Consider the following 14,506-nt stretch of genomic DNA (forward strand, 5'->3'; position numbering starts at 1 on the left):
CCACACAGCAGGGGCAGGATTTGACAGGCCCCAAGCCATCTCTAAGCCTGGTGATAATGGCTTCTCTCCTGCTCCCTGGGGGCTGAGATGTCCCTGTTCCCACCTTACCATCTGAACAACTTTGCAATCAGAAGGTTCTGAGGTCCAATGCCTACAGTAACCTGCTGGTTGCCATCTTCTTCTCTGAGATGAGGCTTGAGTAGTGACCACCCCACATTCCTCACTGCCGTCTGGCTGTGATGTGCCAGCAGAGTGCCTGGTTCATGGTGGAAAGCCTGCTCACGTGGCATCCCATGTGGACACTAGGAAGTCTGAGGATGAATGCCACCTGCCTGGCACAGAACCGAGGAGGGCTTGCACCTGCATGCTCTGGTCTATACCTATTTGATAACTTCAGCGACCGCTATTTCTTAAAAGTAAACACAAGAGGCTGGAGAGATGGCTCAGTGTTAAAAGCACTGGCTGCTCTTCTGGAGGACCTGTAAGGTTCCCAGCATTTACATCAGGCAGCTCCCAACCCTGTAAACCCCAGTTCTGGAGGATCTGACATTGTCTTCTGGTCTCTGTGGACAACTGTGTACACTTACACTTATACTTACACACGCACGTGCACACACACACACACACACACACACACACACAGCTTAAAAAATTAAGAAGTAGGGGCTGGAGAGATGGCTCAGCAGTTAAGAGCACTTGCTGCTCTTGTAGAGGACCGGGTTCAATTCCCAGTTAACAACCATCTGTAACTCCAGTTCAGGGGAATCTGATGCCCTCTTCTGACCTCCATGGGCATTGCACAAAATGGGTGTATTTACATACGTGCAGGCAATACATTCACACACAAAAAAAAATAGAAAAAATTTACAAGAATTAGAAAGTAAACACAAATAAGCCTTAACTACCTAGAAAGAGGAGCTAATTACTCAGTGGATTCAGCTGCAGTCAGGACAAGGAAAACCACGCTGCAGCAGAGGGCACCTGGCAGCGTCTGTGGCAGGGTGGTGCCCATGAGATGGGTGGGCCTGGGCAGCAACAAGGCCTGGGCCAGCCTGAGCACACCCTCATGTCTACATGCCTTGCTGGCTGGTTCAGGAGGCCCCGCCTTTGCCCTCAGATCCCGAGAGGCAGATGCTGTTATTTCTGTGGCTCTAGGCAGGTCAGTCAGGCTGCAGCTGTGAGGACACTAGGTCAAGGGCAAGCCACTCTGGACGACGCCTCCAGTCCTCATCCCAAACACACAGGGACAGGATCCCAGCCAGTGTCACTAGTAGTACCTCTGGAGCTCTGCGGGGAGGTGTGCCTGGTCCTGGGGTCATCTCTAGAGGTCAGGCAGGGACATGACTGTCAGTCTCACAGTGCAGCCCAACCATCCCAGACAGAGCCTCAGGCCTGTGGCCGCACCCACAGCAGATCCACAGATGCCATTAGTAAGGTTTACTGTTCTCTGTGGCCATGTTAATTCCCAGCATGCTCAGTATGACACTGCTGTGGCCATGTTCCCTGCCCGCCCAGGAGCTGCTTGATGTTGGAATCTACAACCTTCCCAACCTTCCCGAAGGATACGCTCTGTCCACCTGGGTGCAGGGAAAGCACTCTGTCCTTGACTCCAGCCAGCAGGAAGTTTAACCACCTTTTACTGGCTGTTCACCTAGTACTAACAAGTTTCAAAGGGAGATGTCCCCATGGATAACTACCTTGGGCCCATCCCTAGCCCCCTCAGCTGGTGGTCATCACCTTGCCCTACAGGGGACACCCCAACCCCCCAGCCTTAAACATGTATAGCCCCAAAGCAACAGCAAACATCCTTGCCTGAGGCCAAGCCCAGAACCCCAAAGTCCCAGCATGGGACACTGTCAGTGCTACATATCACCGGAGCACTGTGCCAGGAGTACTGTCCTGGGGCAAGAAACAGAGCACAGGTGTGCTTGTGAGCTCAACAACCATGTGACTTGAAGCAATACGAAATAAACTTAAATGTCACTATGAAACAGCATGGCCTAGCACATTCCCAACTCCACAAGTGCCTCTTATCGCAGCCTCAGAAGGGCTGGTAAGTGGACTTGCGTGAATGGGCAGTTAGGTACTGAAGCCTGGATAAACATTTACTACTAAACGTAATTTCCAAGTAAGACGTCCAGGGGGGAGCCCTAGTAACAAGCACAAGGGACAGCTTGTTGATTCCAGAAAAGGACCTTATGAAAACTGGCTTGGCTGATCACCTGGTGTTCCACTTCCCTTTAGGAAGAACAAGGCCTGTTTTGAAATAAAGGCCCAGGACAGAAAGACCAAAACTAAGTTTTGGTCACCATCACCTTGAGAACCCTATGGTGTGGCCACAAACATGGCAGATGTGCAGTCTCAGGCACCCCTACTCTCCAAAGCTCACATAGGCACAGATGAAGCCTACACACTGTGACCACCAGTGAGGCAAGCTACAGGCCTGTAGGCTCCAACATCTGTCCCCACCAGGCCGTGCGCGCTCCCAGACACAAGGCCTCTCTGCAGCTGTTGGCCTTCCTGTAAGGCTGGCTGGGCCTCCCCTGTCATGGGGAAGGTGCTTCCATATTGCTGCCAAGTTTGTGTCAGTCTTCACTGTGAAATAGTGCTTTACTCTGGGGCTGGAGAGATGGCCCAGAGGTTAAGGTTTGATTCTCAGCACCCACATGGTGGCTAACAACAGTCTATAACTCCAGTTCCAGGGGATCCGATGTCCTCTTCTGACCTCCGCAGATATCAGACTTCACAGGTGCACTTACACACATGCAGGCAACATACTCATACACATAAAATAAAAACTTTTTGAAATGTTTTATCCCAGGCCGGGTGTGGTGGCGCACACCTTTAATCCCAGTACTTGGGAGGCAGAGGCAAGCGGATCTCGGTGAGTTTAAGGCCAGCCTGGTCTACATAGTGAGTTCCAGGACAGCTGGGGCTACAGGGAGACCCTGTCTCAAAAAGGCAGGGAAAAAAAAAGCTTTATCCCGACGCAAACCACTCACAGGACACAACCCAGGCTCTGGTACTCACTGCCACCACTCACAGTTTTGGTGCAGTACCTCATCACTCAGGAATGATTAGGGAACATGGATATGAAACACTTACAGAGACAGAGGTTGACGGAGGCTGACGGAGGATGTCCCTCCTCTGGGAAGAGGGTGGGGTTTCAGGATGTTGAATGCTACAGCCCATCTGCACTTTCCAGAACACAATCCAAGGAACCCGCATGGGGGATAAAGGGGCTGGGGAAGGAACCTGCCATCCGTGCACTAAGACCCAGGTGTTCATCAGAGTGGCTTCTATCAGCTCCGAAGCCCCTAACAGTGCCCACAGCACAGACCTTCAAATGGGACAGCAAAGGAGAACACTTTGTGGGTGACACCAGAACCCTGGGGTGCCCCAGAGTGCACCCTAGGCTCCAGGAAAGGCCGTTTCACTAGGAAAGGTGTCATGAGAGAGGGTGCTGGGCGTGCCTGCTTCTAACAGTGGCCGGCAGCTCGGCCATGGCCACAACAGAGCCATAGCACAGACCTTTCCATAGGTAGCACATGACACCGCTAACTATGGAGTGAAGCCACTTTAAGATACTGTCTCACATCACCAAGGTCAAACCCATTTCACTGAACAAATCAGAATCTGTAAAAGTTTATCCAAGTTGATTAACTTTTTACAGAAAACTTCATTCCAACACTTTTCTTCTTCCAAGTAACATAGTTTTAGGGTATCAAAGAACCATCTAGAAGTAAATATTGTACTATGTCACTTTTCACTGTCGCCTGAAGTACTCTGGGCCTAAAAAGTCTTTCTGGAGATGGCACTGAAAGCATACACTTAGATCAAGTCAAAAGGTCACACTCAAAGCGGTGTTTGGCGTACATACACATATGCACATGCATGCAGGCCTTCATCTACAATGTGACCCTGTCGATGCACACCCACACTTACACCTATACATGTACTCTTGTATACATACATGCATGTCTACACAGGCCCCTCACAGCGACATGTGTATGCATATACTCATTTACACACAGCTACACATACATGTGAAAATAGGGCTGTGTGTCTTTTCTCTTAAATACCAACCCCTTCTGGGTTCCTCAGACTCTGTCGTTACCAAGGAATTACCCATATGTATCTTCACAAATTGAATCGTTTGATACTTTCTGTACAAAGTCACATCATACATGGATAGAGCATCTTCCCTTAACACAGCTGGAGACTGTGTAAGACCAGTGTTAAGACCAGCAGCCTTCCCAGCACAGAAGGCTGAACACAGCTCAACACATGGAAGGGCTCAGAAAACAGCCCTTGCAGCAGAGCATGACTGAGGGCCACACAATGAAACCACCTCACCTGCACCTCAGCCAGAAGGCCTAAACCTGCCACCACACCCATAAAAGTGCCTTGTACCTGGAACTTCCTACTAACAGTAACAGCTGCTGGGCCAAGGCACATGGAAGGCAGGGAATGCTTCTTAGCCATCAAGCCACACGGCCTGACAGCTACTGCCTCCGACACACAGGTGCTGTGCTGGTGCGTCCCGATCCTGCACTGAGTTGGTCTTCAGAATGGGCCTTACGTCAACTCATTATATCAGACGTTTGGTCTTCCAACTCTTCATGAAAAAGAATCAAAGTCCGCTGACTCCCACAGGACCAGGTGACACAAAGGCCACATGCAGCTGCCTCGAAGCCAGAAGCTGGGTGGTGACACTGCCAGCAGAACGAGTCGTGACAACCACACACACAATTAATAGAAAGCCAGCCAGCTCATAACTTTATTACATTTTAGTGCTTTCTTAAAATAAATATGATAAAACATCAAGTGCACAGTTAGAAATGAAGCACGCGTGGGGACAGCTGGGGACAGGCGGTCAGACTTTAATGTTCATATACAGCTGTGTTAATTACAGCACAGCGTCACGCCTGACACGTACAAAGTCGCAAAGAAAGAGGGAAGTGGAGGCCTTCACGTCCCTCTACTGTTTATACCATGTTCCTTCTCCCATCTACCTAACATTATCAACAGTTACACTTTCTATTTTTTTCTCTATATTATCTTCAATTTTTTTTCTGCAGTTCAGATAGATTCAAGTAACACTCTCAAAAAGAAATGTGCAAAACTAAAAAGTGGCTCCAGGGTCTTCGGGCAGCTGGTCCATCATGGGGGTGCCTTCACGCGTGGACACACTGTGGTTGGGGCTGAGATGCACCTGCTTCCCAGGAATGTCTACTGTGGTGAGTCAGCCACCACTGGGACCAGTGAGGGGAAGAACCCAAAGTGGTTTTACCAACTTGGAATTCTGGAATAACTGTAAATAACCACAAACTGGTTTTAGAAGAGACAACAAAACTATTCCCAACCTCACCTGAGACTGCGCACCCCACAGAGCATGCTGCTCCTCCAGAAGCAAGAAATGCAACAGGGTCGGACATCACAACACCACCAAGAACTGTCGGCCGAAGTGCGGCATCTCAAGAGAAATGTGCTCAGAGTGAAAAATATGCTACTGTACCAAAATCTGCCTTTATTAAAGTGAACAAATCATCAGCACACTCCGCCAGACCCAATCAGTGGCCGAGGCTGGCCTGGCTGCCTGCTTCCAACAAGGCCAGCACCAGCTAGCAGTACCACCCCAAGACCTTCCCCACTGTGTGGCAGAAATAATCACCTCCAAATGTGTAAACGTCATTTTAGCAGAAGACAGACTTTGCCATTTCAGTGCTTTTGGTGAACTGGCATTTTCAGTAAACTTTTTCTGAGCAGCAAGGAACAGGATTTTTCAGAACTCTTAGAACTGGATATAAAGGTTGGCAGTAGACACAGTCAATAAATATCATACAATTTCTGAAAAAGATTTCCCATACGAACTCCTTTTATGAAGACATTCAAACACCCTGACCCGAGAGTGAGCCTTGGCCCTATAATCACGCACGATTACAGCTGGCCAACGTGGGGCATCAGGCAATGTGCAAAGGGGGTGAGGGGGAGGCCAGAGAGATCACATTGAACTTATCCTGAAGAACTTCAAGTACAGGGTACACAGCCCAGGACCTTGCCCCATGATGCCCTTCGTTCTGACAGTCTCAGTGGTCAGCAGGGCCACAGCAGCCGTGCTCCAAAGCCAGTGTTCACCCCCTGTTCTCCCCTGCCCAGCATCCATGCGGGAGTGAGAGGGATCTTCTTTGTTCTCTGGGAACCTCTGCAGAAGAAGGGTCTGTGGCTCCACACATTTCGTACCCAAATGGATGAAAATAATAAATACGGATCCCGTCGGCACATCCTCTCCAAGTCCTGGCTGCTGTGGGTCACTTACGAGTCTGGGTCTTCTTTGGCACTGCGGGCCGCTTGGGCTGCCACAGGTGATTATGGATTGTGAGGGCGTCCACGCTCACAGACATGGTTTTGGCTGGAATCAGGTTAAACTGCTTTCGGTCCGAGCTGTATTTGTATAGCTTGTCGATCATCTTCTTGGTGATGCTCTTTGGCCCCGTGCCAGTGAGTTTGTAGATTTCCTCAGTGTCAGGGTAGTAGCAGTAAAGCGCCCTGAACTGGCACCCAGCATCTCGAAACAGAATGATGTAGTGGTTGGCATCACACTTCTCCAGCTCCTGGAGGGTGGGAAGAGATGGGACACATTTGAATGCCACCCCCAGCACCCGGGGTCCCCGTGGTGATCCAATAGGTGTTAATCTACAGCAGTGAGTGTCCAGGAAACACCCACTTTTTAAAAATAATATTTTATTATTTTTATTTTTTTTATGTGTATGAGTGTATTGCCTGCATGTATATGAGTGCACCTATGTCGTGCAATGCCGCGGAGGTCAGAAGAGGGCTTCAGATTCCCCTGGAACTGGAGTTAAGGATGGTTCGTAGCCACCATGTGGGTGCTGGGAATCGAACCTGGGTCCTCTGCAAGAGCAGTCAGTGCTCTTAACCGCTGAGCCATCTCTCCAGCCCCCAGAAGCACCCACTTTTAAGAAGAGTTACTGTATATCCTGCAGAGCCGTCCTGCTTTACAAAATTAAGTTTAGTCACCTGAGAGAGCATCAGGTGCCCTGAGACTTCAGAATGTAGGTGAGCAAGGCACAAAGTGAGGGGTCACAGAAGATGCACAGCATCAGCCTCCAGGAAACCCAAGTGAGATACTGCCTATACCCTCCAGAATGTCAGGAAGTCAGTGAACGCCAGCTCTCATGCACAGGGCCCTGTGTAGCCAAAGCACGCCATCCCTGTGCTGTGGCTGGAATGCAGACTGGCACTGGCTGCATTAACTTGCTTCCCTGGATGTCTACACCACTGGCTACTTGTACAAGATCAAGCAAGTCAACATTCCAGCGTGGATGGGGAGGGGCTACTGGCAGGTGATGGCTGCAGGGAGACACAATTGTTTTCTTTGGAGATGTGGCCACGGGTAGGTTTCCCGGCTCCGCTGGACGGTTCTTCATCCATGCACATATGGGGCACACTGACTAGACTCAATGGGTTATTTAAAAAAGAAAGAAAGAAAAAGAAAGAAAGAAAGAAAGAAAGAAAGAAAGAAAGAAAGAAAGAAAGAAAGAGAGAGAGAGAGAGAGAGAGACAGAGAGAGAGAGAGAGGGAAGGAAGAAAGAAAAGAAGTTGGAAGGGGAATATGTTGGGGGACTTGGGGGGGAAGAGGGTAAGATATGATCAAAATACATTGTATACATGCATGAAATACTTAAAAGAATTTTTTAGTTTTTAAATTTAAAAATTATATATAATAAACAAAAAATAAGAAAAAAGAAGGAAAACAGAAAGGAGCTTCTCCTGAGATGCACCGTAAACTTCCCTAACTGAAAACACGCAGATGAAGACCAGGCTTGGTTGGAGTCACAATCTCCGATGAAGGCAGAAGGCCGCTCATTGTCTTCTTCTTGCATTTGAAGGTCAGCAACCTGACACTTTCATAAACACAAGTGCAATATGGCCCTGAGCTTCCCATGGCCTCCTCCTCCTGGAATTCCATTCCTGCCAGGTTAAGGAACCAAGCTAGAGGTGTCTGCTTCCAGAAACCTCCTAGGCATGGACTCAGCCCCGCTGAGTCATTCCAAGGTCAGCACGCTGCTCATGGAACTCTGACCTCCACTCCACCAGTTGTGCCCTTGGCCACCACAGAACCTCCTCCATTCTAGCCAGGACCTGAGGACCCTCACCTCCAACCTCAATCACTCCCCGTAAAACCATGAAGCTGGCTGTGCCCTCCAAAGGTGCCCAGGAGCCCACTCCTCCCTCCCTAGGCATGCTGGGAGGCCACTCCTCCCTCCCCTTGCTGCACCCCTGGCTCTGCTGTTCTGGCCACCGGGAGTCAGGCAGCTCCTGCCCATCTCTGCTCAGCTGTACCACCCCAGTCTTGCCTTGGTCCACGGAGGCCCAGTGTCTGGGTCCTCTGACCAGACCAGACCTTGAGCCCGCAGCGTCCTCTCTCTTGGCGGCCCTCCATCTGCACACGCTGTTCTTCCTGCGACTGCCTGAGTGTCATCTGTTCATGAAAACCCCACTGGGCCCAACTTCCTGGCACTGTGCCCAGCCCTGGAGCTCTGCACGGGGCCCGATGCTGCTGCTTTGTACTTTCTTCAAATTCCTTGTTTCCTATCTGTGGCCCATATACTGAGTCAAGTTTGATGGAATCAGTCTCACACACTCATCTGCTGACTCTGTGGCTGCCTTCATGACTGGCCCACAGGGGCATCCTGTCTACCATCATCTGTGACTCTTCCCTGGACAGTGGCCAGTGGTCTACTCGATGTGCCTGTGCTCACTGGCTATTGCAGGCTGTCCATCAATGTCCCCGCACTCTGAGTGGCACTGCAGCAGAGGTGGCATGCCATATACACTTGCTGTGTGGATGTGGTTCTCCCTCACCACCCAGACTGAAAGCTTCCAACTGCAAAGAGCATGCCAAACTCTAAGCTTGACCTTCCCTTTCTTTCTTTTAAAAGTATTTTATTTTTATTATTATTTTTATTTTATGTGTACTAGCGTATTGCCTGCACGTATGTGAGTGCACCCGTGTCGTGCAATGCTGCAGAGGTTAGAAGAGGGCTTCAGGTTCCCCTGGAACTGGAGTTAAGTACGGTTCGTAGCCGCCATGTGGGTGCTGGGAATCGAACCCGGGTCCTTTGCAAGAGCAGTCAGTGCTCTTAACCGCTGAGCCATCTCTCCAGACCCGACTTTCCCTTTCTAACTGCCTTCTGGATCCTTCCATTTGGTAAGGCCATCAACATTTCCTTTTCTTGTTCTTTTTGTGAGACAGAGTTTTATACTGTAGTCCAGGCCTCAAATTCACAGTAATCCTCCTGTCTCAGCCTCTTGAGTGCTGGGATCATAGGTATGACCTACCATCCTCAGCTTATCTCCTGTTGTAAGAAGACAGAACCCAGACCTGCCTCTAGTAGCAGGCATGGTCAGTGTTAACCTCAGCATAGACAGTCAGCATCTCACCTGACAAAGCCTTCTAGTTAATGGTGACCCAGGCCCACGCTTTCCCACAACTCCCACCTCCAACAACAGCAATGCAGCAGGGTCTCCCTTCCGTCTCCAGGTGCACTGCCCTCAGTGACCAAACTATTTCTAATTGTTCTCCACTTAAAAAGCATCTAACACGGGGGGAGAGGGATGCCTGGTAGCAGGGAACTTGTCTACTGTGCGCTAGGTTCCAATGCCAATACAAACAACTTATCCACATCCCCCCACAAGAATGTAAGCCACTGGATCAGGGCCTGGCCTCCTATGGTTCACACGCTGTGGATACCATGAATAAAAGTATCTTCTTCCCTACTGGAAGGCCTTATGCCTAGATCCTGGCTCTGTCCCACATGGAACAACTGACTCTGTATCAAAATTCTACTCTTCTGTGTGGCCACCTCATCCCCACAGAATTCTGTATTCACACCTCAAGACACCCCTCCTCTATTCCCTAGTAACCTGGCTCCCTAGCTATTCAACAGCAGGGTAATTTAAAAGAACACAGCTCTGTACAAATAACAAGGCTTGACTTCTTCAGCAAGAATGCATCATCTGTGATAGATTCTCCACATGACACACATCATGAAACTGGACACTTGCCTCCAGTATTGAATTCTTGTGAGGTTCGTTCACTTTTCCAGCCAGACAGCAATGGGAGACAGCATTGTGAATAATCGGTTTGTTTGACTTGCTACTGGGCTCCTTAAAGAGCTTAGGACCTGAGAAAACCAGATCAAGATTTGCAAAGTTAGTAATATAGACCACAAACACACTCCAAGAAGAACACCACTTTCTCAGAACCAAGGTACAGAAAGCTGCAATGATGGACGGTTGGGAATCTCTAGAAATGTTCTGAAGGGACCGCTTCAAATCTACGCAAAAGAATTCAGTTACAAATTTTTGTTTTATTTTGTTTCGTTTGCGACAGGGTCTCACTATGTAGCCCTGGCTGGCCTTGGAACTCACTATGTAGGACAAGCTGGTCTTGAACTCACAGAGATATACCTGCTTCTGCCTCCTGAGTGCTGGGATTAAAGGTGTGCACCACCACATCTGGCAAGAAACACTTTTTTTTTTAAAGTACTTTCAATATTTTATTTATTTATTTTTTTTCATTTTATGTGTATGCATGTATTGCCTGCATGTAAGTAAGTGCGCCTGTGTGGTGCAATGCCCTGGGAGGACAGAAGAGGCCCTTGGATCCCCTGGAACTGGAGTTTTGGACAGTTGTTAGCTGCCACATGGGTGCTGGGATTCGAACCTGGGTCTTCTACAAGAACAGCCAGTGTCAGTGTTCTTAACTGCTGAGTCATCTCTCCAGCCCCAAGAAACACTTTTTAAAGCCTAAGGTTCCAAGTGCCCAGGATGTGTGGCTGTCTTGCCTTAGCTCTGTTCCCAAAGTAGTCGAGAGCTGGCATTAGCCATGGCCCACAGAACAAATCTGAGGCCAGGAGAGGCCTCTTCTACTCTGCTGCACTGTACCCCTACCGTGAACACCTAGCAGTCAGACACAGCTTTGCCACTGGATACACACTTAAGTAGAAAAATACCTTTTGGTCCCAAACAAAGACACAGTTTAAGGAGTGCCACACCAGGTAGTGCCACGTTCAATATACTCTAGAGAGGGCATGTGGCTGTCACCTGTGTACTCAGCCACAGAGGCTAGAGAGGAAGCTGCCGATGCGGTCTCCCAGTCTCGGTCTGTGCTCCTACTGGGGTTGCGGCTCAGAATGGGCAAGGTTTCCAACGATTCAACTCTGCAGGCAGAAAAGGACAGGGTATTCTAACCACAGATCACACTTCTCCCCACAACCAGCAAGTGGCAGCTGCTCCTGTTGCCAGGAACTGGCCACCTGCACCATCAGGGCAAGAAGCAGGTCCCCTGTTGCAGTGGGGTCTCCCTGTGAGTACGGAAGACTCAGGTTTTCACCAGCTTCTATTCCTGTGACAACCATGAGTGCACAGTGAGTGTTGCAGGTTCAGGAACAGAGGACAAGGGACAGGTGACTGTGCCCTGCCAAGCAAGTGGTGAGGCCCAAAGAAGGAGGGGCCACAGTAGAGCCAGTCTGGAAACCACAATCAGACACTCTCTGGTTCCTGGCAGGTCTGGGCTGCACCTGCAGGGACGGCTCTATCGTATGCAGCAGGCTCCAAGGCCAGAAGACTGGAGACAATGGTTCACGGAGTAGGCTGCTGCTCCCTAAGGCAGGCAAACAGGACTGAGGGCTGGAATTCAGGTGAGTAACTAACTCTCGGAACAGAACTACAGCAAAATCCAGGCTCCTCAGTTTTCCACAATCCAGGAGACAAAAAGTCAGTAGACACAGAGAGGTAGAAAAATGCCTCTTCAGTGACAGCATGTACACAATGCCTTCACATATATATAGGGAGGGACATGTGGTTGGGGAGAAGACACTACTACTAATAGGAAGAGGATAGCAAAGAACAAAGGGCTCAGCAGAGGTTCCAAAAGCCTGTAGTCAAGGTCAGTGATAACTTGGAAAGTTACTTGGAACACAAAGAATGGGCAAGTTTTAACAGCTGGTAGAAAAATAGGAAACACCACTTTCCCCAACAAAAGATGTACATCCCCGCCTGACCCGGTGCCTGAGAGACAACTGAACTTCAGGCTGCTCCACCTGAGAGCACATGACTCCACCAACAGAAGGAGCAGGTGAGAGGCAGGATGCAAAGCTGTCATGGTAAAGTCCTGGATCAACAGCATTTCAACAGAACCAGGCTGGGACACTAGTTACAGGGACAACAGATGATGACTAGACACAGACTGGGGATCACACAGAATGATGATTTAACAAGTGACATCACGAGGAACGCACTGAAGGTGGGAGGGGAGGGGCTGGATGCCATTCACTTACTCCTCCACAAGACAATGTGTATGCACAGACGTGACAGAGAGCCTGAGGGCAAAGAAGGGCTCCTTCTCAAGTACTGCAAAGTCAAGAACTGCACAAGCATCTCCCCTGAAAGCAGCCCCTCCCTTCCCTTGCAGATGTGCACTGAGGTGCTGCAGCTTGGGCTTACCGGTGAGAAGGTGTGCCCCCTGAGTGAACACTCTCGGGTTCTGTTGTCGCTGCAGAAGCCAAGGACAGGCTGGAGCCAGAATGTGTGCGGCTCAAGTTATCGGCTGTAGGGACAGGAAGTCAGCAGACTATGCAGAGGTCTCCAGGTGAGCCCCGGTTGCCCTCACCCACAGGTGCAGAGCCTCCCTCTGCCAGGCCCAGCCACCCCAAACGCTGGATGCCCCCTGCCATCCCCAAGCATCACATGGGACTCGGCATTCTCAAGCATACTTGAAGGGGTATAGCCCTGTGCACCTTGCCCACCTCACACTTCTTTAAAAACTGTGAGATAAAGAGGCTGAGCACTATGAACCAGGTGCCACACACATGGAGGACAGCTGCTTACGTGTGGAGGAACACTTGGTTCCGGAGTCACTGCAGGATTCTTCTCGATGCACTGACTTTGGCCGTGGCTTTTTCGGCTTTGATTTAGGTTTGCCAAGTCCTTGCTCCTCCAAGATCTGCTGCTGCTTCCTTCGCAAGTACTCCTGCTTAATGAGCTCTCGCCGTGCCTTTTCCTCCTCCTTCCGGATGCGGTCTTCTTCAGCTTTACGCCTGAGAGCAAGACAGGCTCATAATAGCTGGAGTCAGAGGGACACATCACCAGACCCATCTCCCGCAGCTGTCTCCCAGGTGCTTCCCTGCTTCTCAACACAGAATTCTAGGGCTGTGGGAGACTGGGGACCAGGAGGCAGTGGTGAAAAGGACAGACCCTGACTGAGTCACCTGCTGAACTCAGGTTTTCTAGAGAGTGCTGTGATCACAGGCAACTTACTTCCTGGACTGTGCTGTGTGTTGGTGGCTGTGGCTCATGGGGCTGCCAAGGAAGTGCTTGGCACTAGCACTGTACAGATGTGTACTACGATGGCTAGTGACAAGTGGCAATGAGGGCATGAGAGAGGAGTAAAGTGGCTGTGAGCTGCCATCCCAACTGGGGTGTGGCAGCCCGCTTGCCCTCCCAGACAAAGACAGAGGCTGCGGGGAGACGTTACCGGGCTTCATCCCGTTTGAGCTCCACTTCGGCCTCCAGCTGCTGCTTCCGTGCACGAGCCTCTTCAGCCTTGCGCTGCTGTTTCAGAAGGAAGGCTGCCCGTTTCTTAGCCAACTCATCCTCTGCTTTCTGCTCGTCCTACGAAAGCCAGTGTTTTCCAGTCAGTGTCAGTACAGGGAACTCCAGCCTAGGCTTGCCCCATTAAAATATGGATTGTAATATAAACTTGGAGAATTTGACCCTTTTAATGAGTAAATGTATATTCACACACTATGACAAAGATGGAAAAGAGCCCATGCCATCAAAATGGCCTTGGTTAGCTGACTTTCCACATGCCTTGCACCAAATTCAGTTTCCCTCTGAAATCATCCATTTCCCCACAATCTAAACTGATACCAAGGTGACACCACTTACACTGTAAGTGAATCAGTGGGGATGCGAGACAACTCAGAAGATAAAGGGTTTTCTGCACAAGTGTGAAGACCTGAGTGCATATCTCCAGAATCCATGGTAAAAAGCCAAGTGGGCCAGGTGTGTTGGCACATGCACACCTTTAGTCCCAGCACTTTGAGTCAGAGGCAGGTGGAACTCTGTGAGATCCAGGCCAGCCTGATCTACATAGTGAGTTCTAGACCAGCTGGGTTATAAGGAGACCCTATTTAAAAAAAAAAAAAAAAGCAAGCCAGGGGACCTAACCACCTGCCTGTGTAGTTCCAGTGTCGGGGGGGAGTAGAAACTGGAAATCCTTGGAGCAGGGCTAGCTCAAACAGTGAGCTCCAGGTTCAGGAAGATGCCTTGTCTCAGTATATGAGGTGGTCTACAGTCATACCACTGTGACTGCACTCAGTCTCATCTAACACATAAAATGCAGCGCAATCAGGGAAGACACCCACCATCAACCTCAGACTTCCATCCCTGCAAATATGCACACGTGCATATACAA

At 49.8% G+C, this 14,506-nt stretch overlaps 1 protein-coding gene across 4 annotated transcripts in view; it reads right to left on the bottom strand.

Annotated features, from left to right (window-relative positions):
• Nucleotides 1–4,756: 4,756 nt before the first annotated feature.
• The window catches only part of Camsap1 (calmodulin regulated spectrin associated protein 1), a 68,768-nt gene continuing 59,018 nt past the window's right edge, over nt 4,757–14,506 (bottom strand). For all 4 annotated transcript variants that reach the window (XM_008841931.3, XM_008841932.3, XM_029567718.1 and 1 more), the window contains 6 exons: nt 13,565–13,701; nt 12,919–13,127; nt 12,535–12,637; nt 11,134–11,249; nt 10,093–10,211; nt 4,757–6,614 (listed from right to left, as the gene is read on the bottom strand). In XM_008841931.3, the coding sequence (XP_008840153.1) occupies nt 6,312–6,614; nt 10,093–10,211; nt 11,134–11,249; nt 12,535–12,637; nt 12,919–13,127; nt 13,565–13,701 (987 nt within the window). In that variant the 3' untranslated portion in view covers nt 4,757–6,311. The remainder of the gene's footprint in view (nt 6,615–10,092; nt 10,212–11,133; nt 11,250–12,534; nt 12,638–12,918; nt 13,128–13,564; nt 13,702–14,506) is intronic.

This window comes from Nannospalax galili, unplaced genomic scaffold (genome assembly GCF_000622305.1).
Source record: "Nannospalax galili isolate Female #2095 unplaced genomic scaffold, S.galili_v1.0 scaffold1421, whole genome shotgun sequence".
NCBI lineage: Eukaryota > Metazoa > Chordata > Mammalia > Rodentia > Spalacidae > Nannospalax > Nannospalax galili.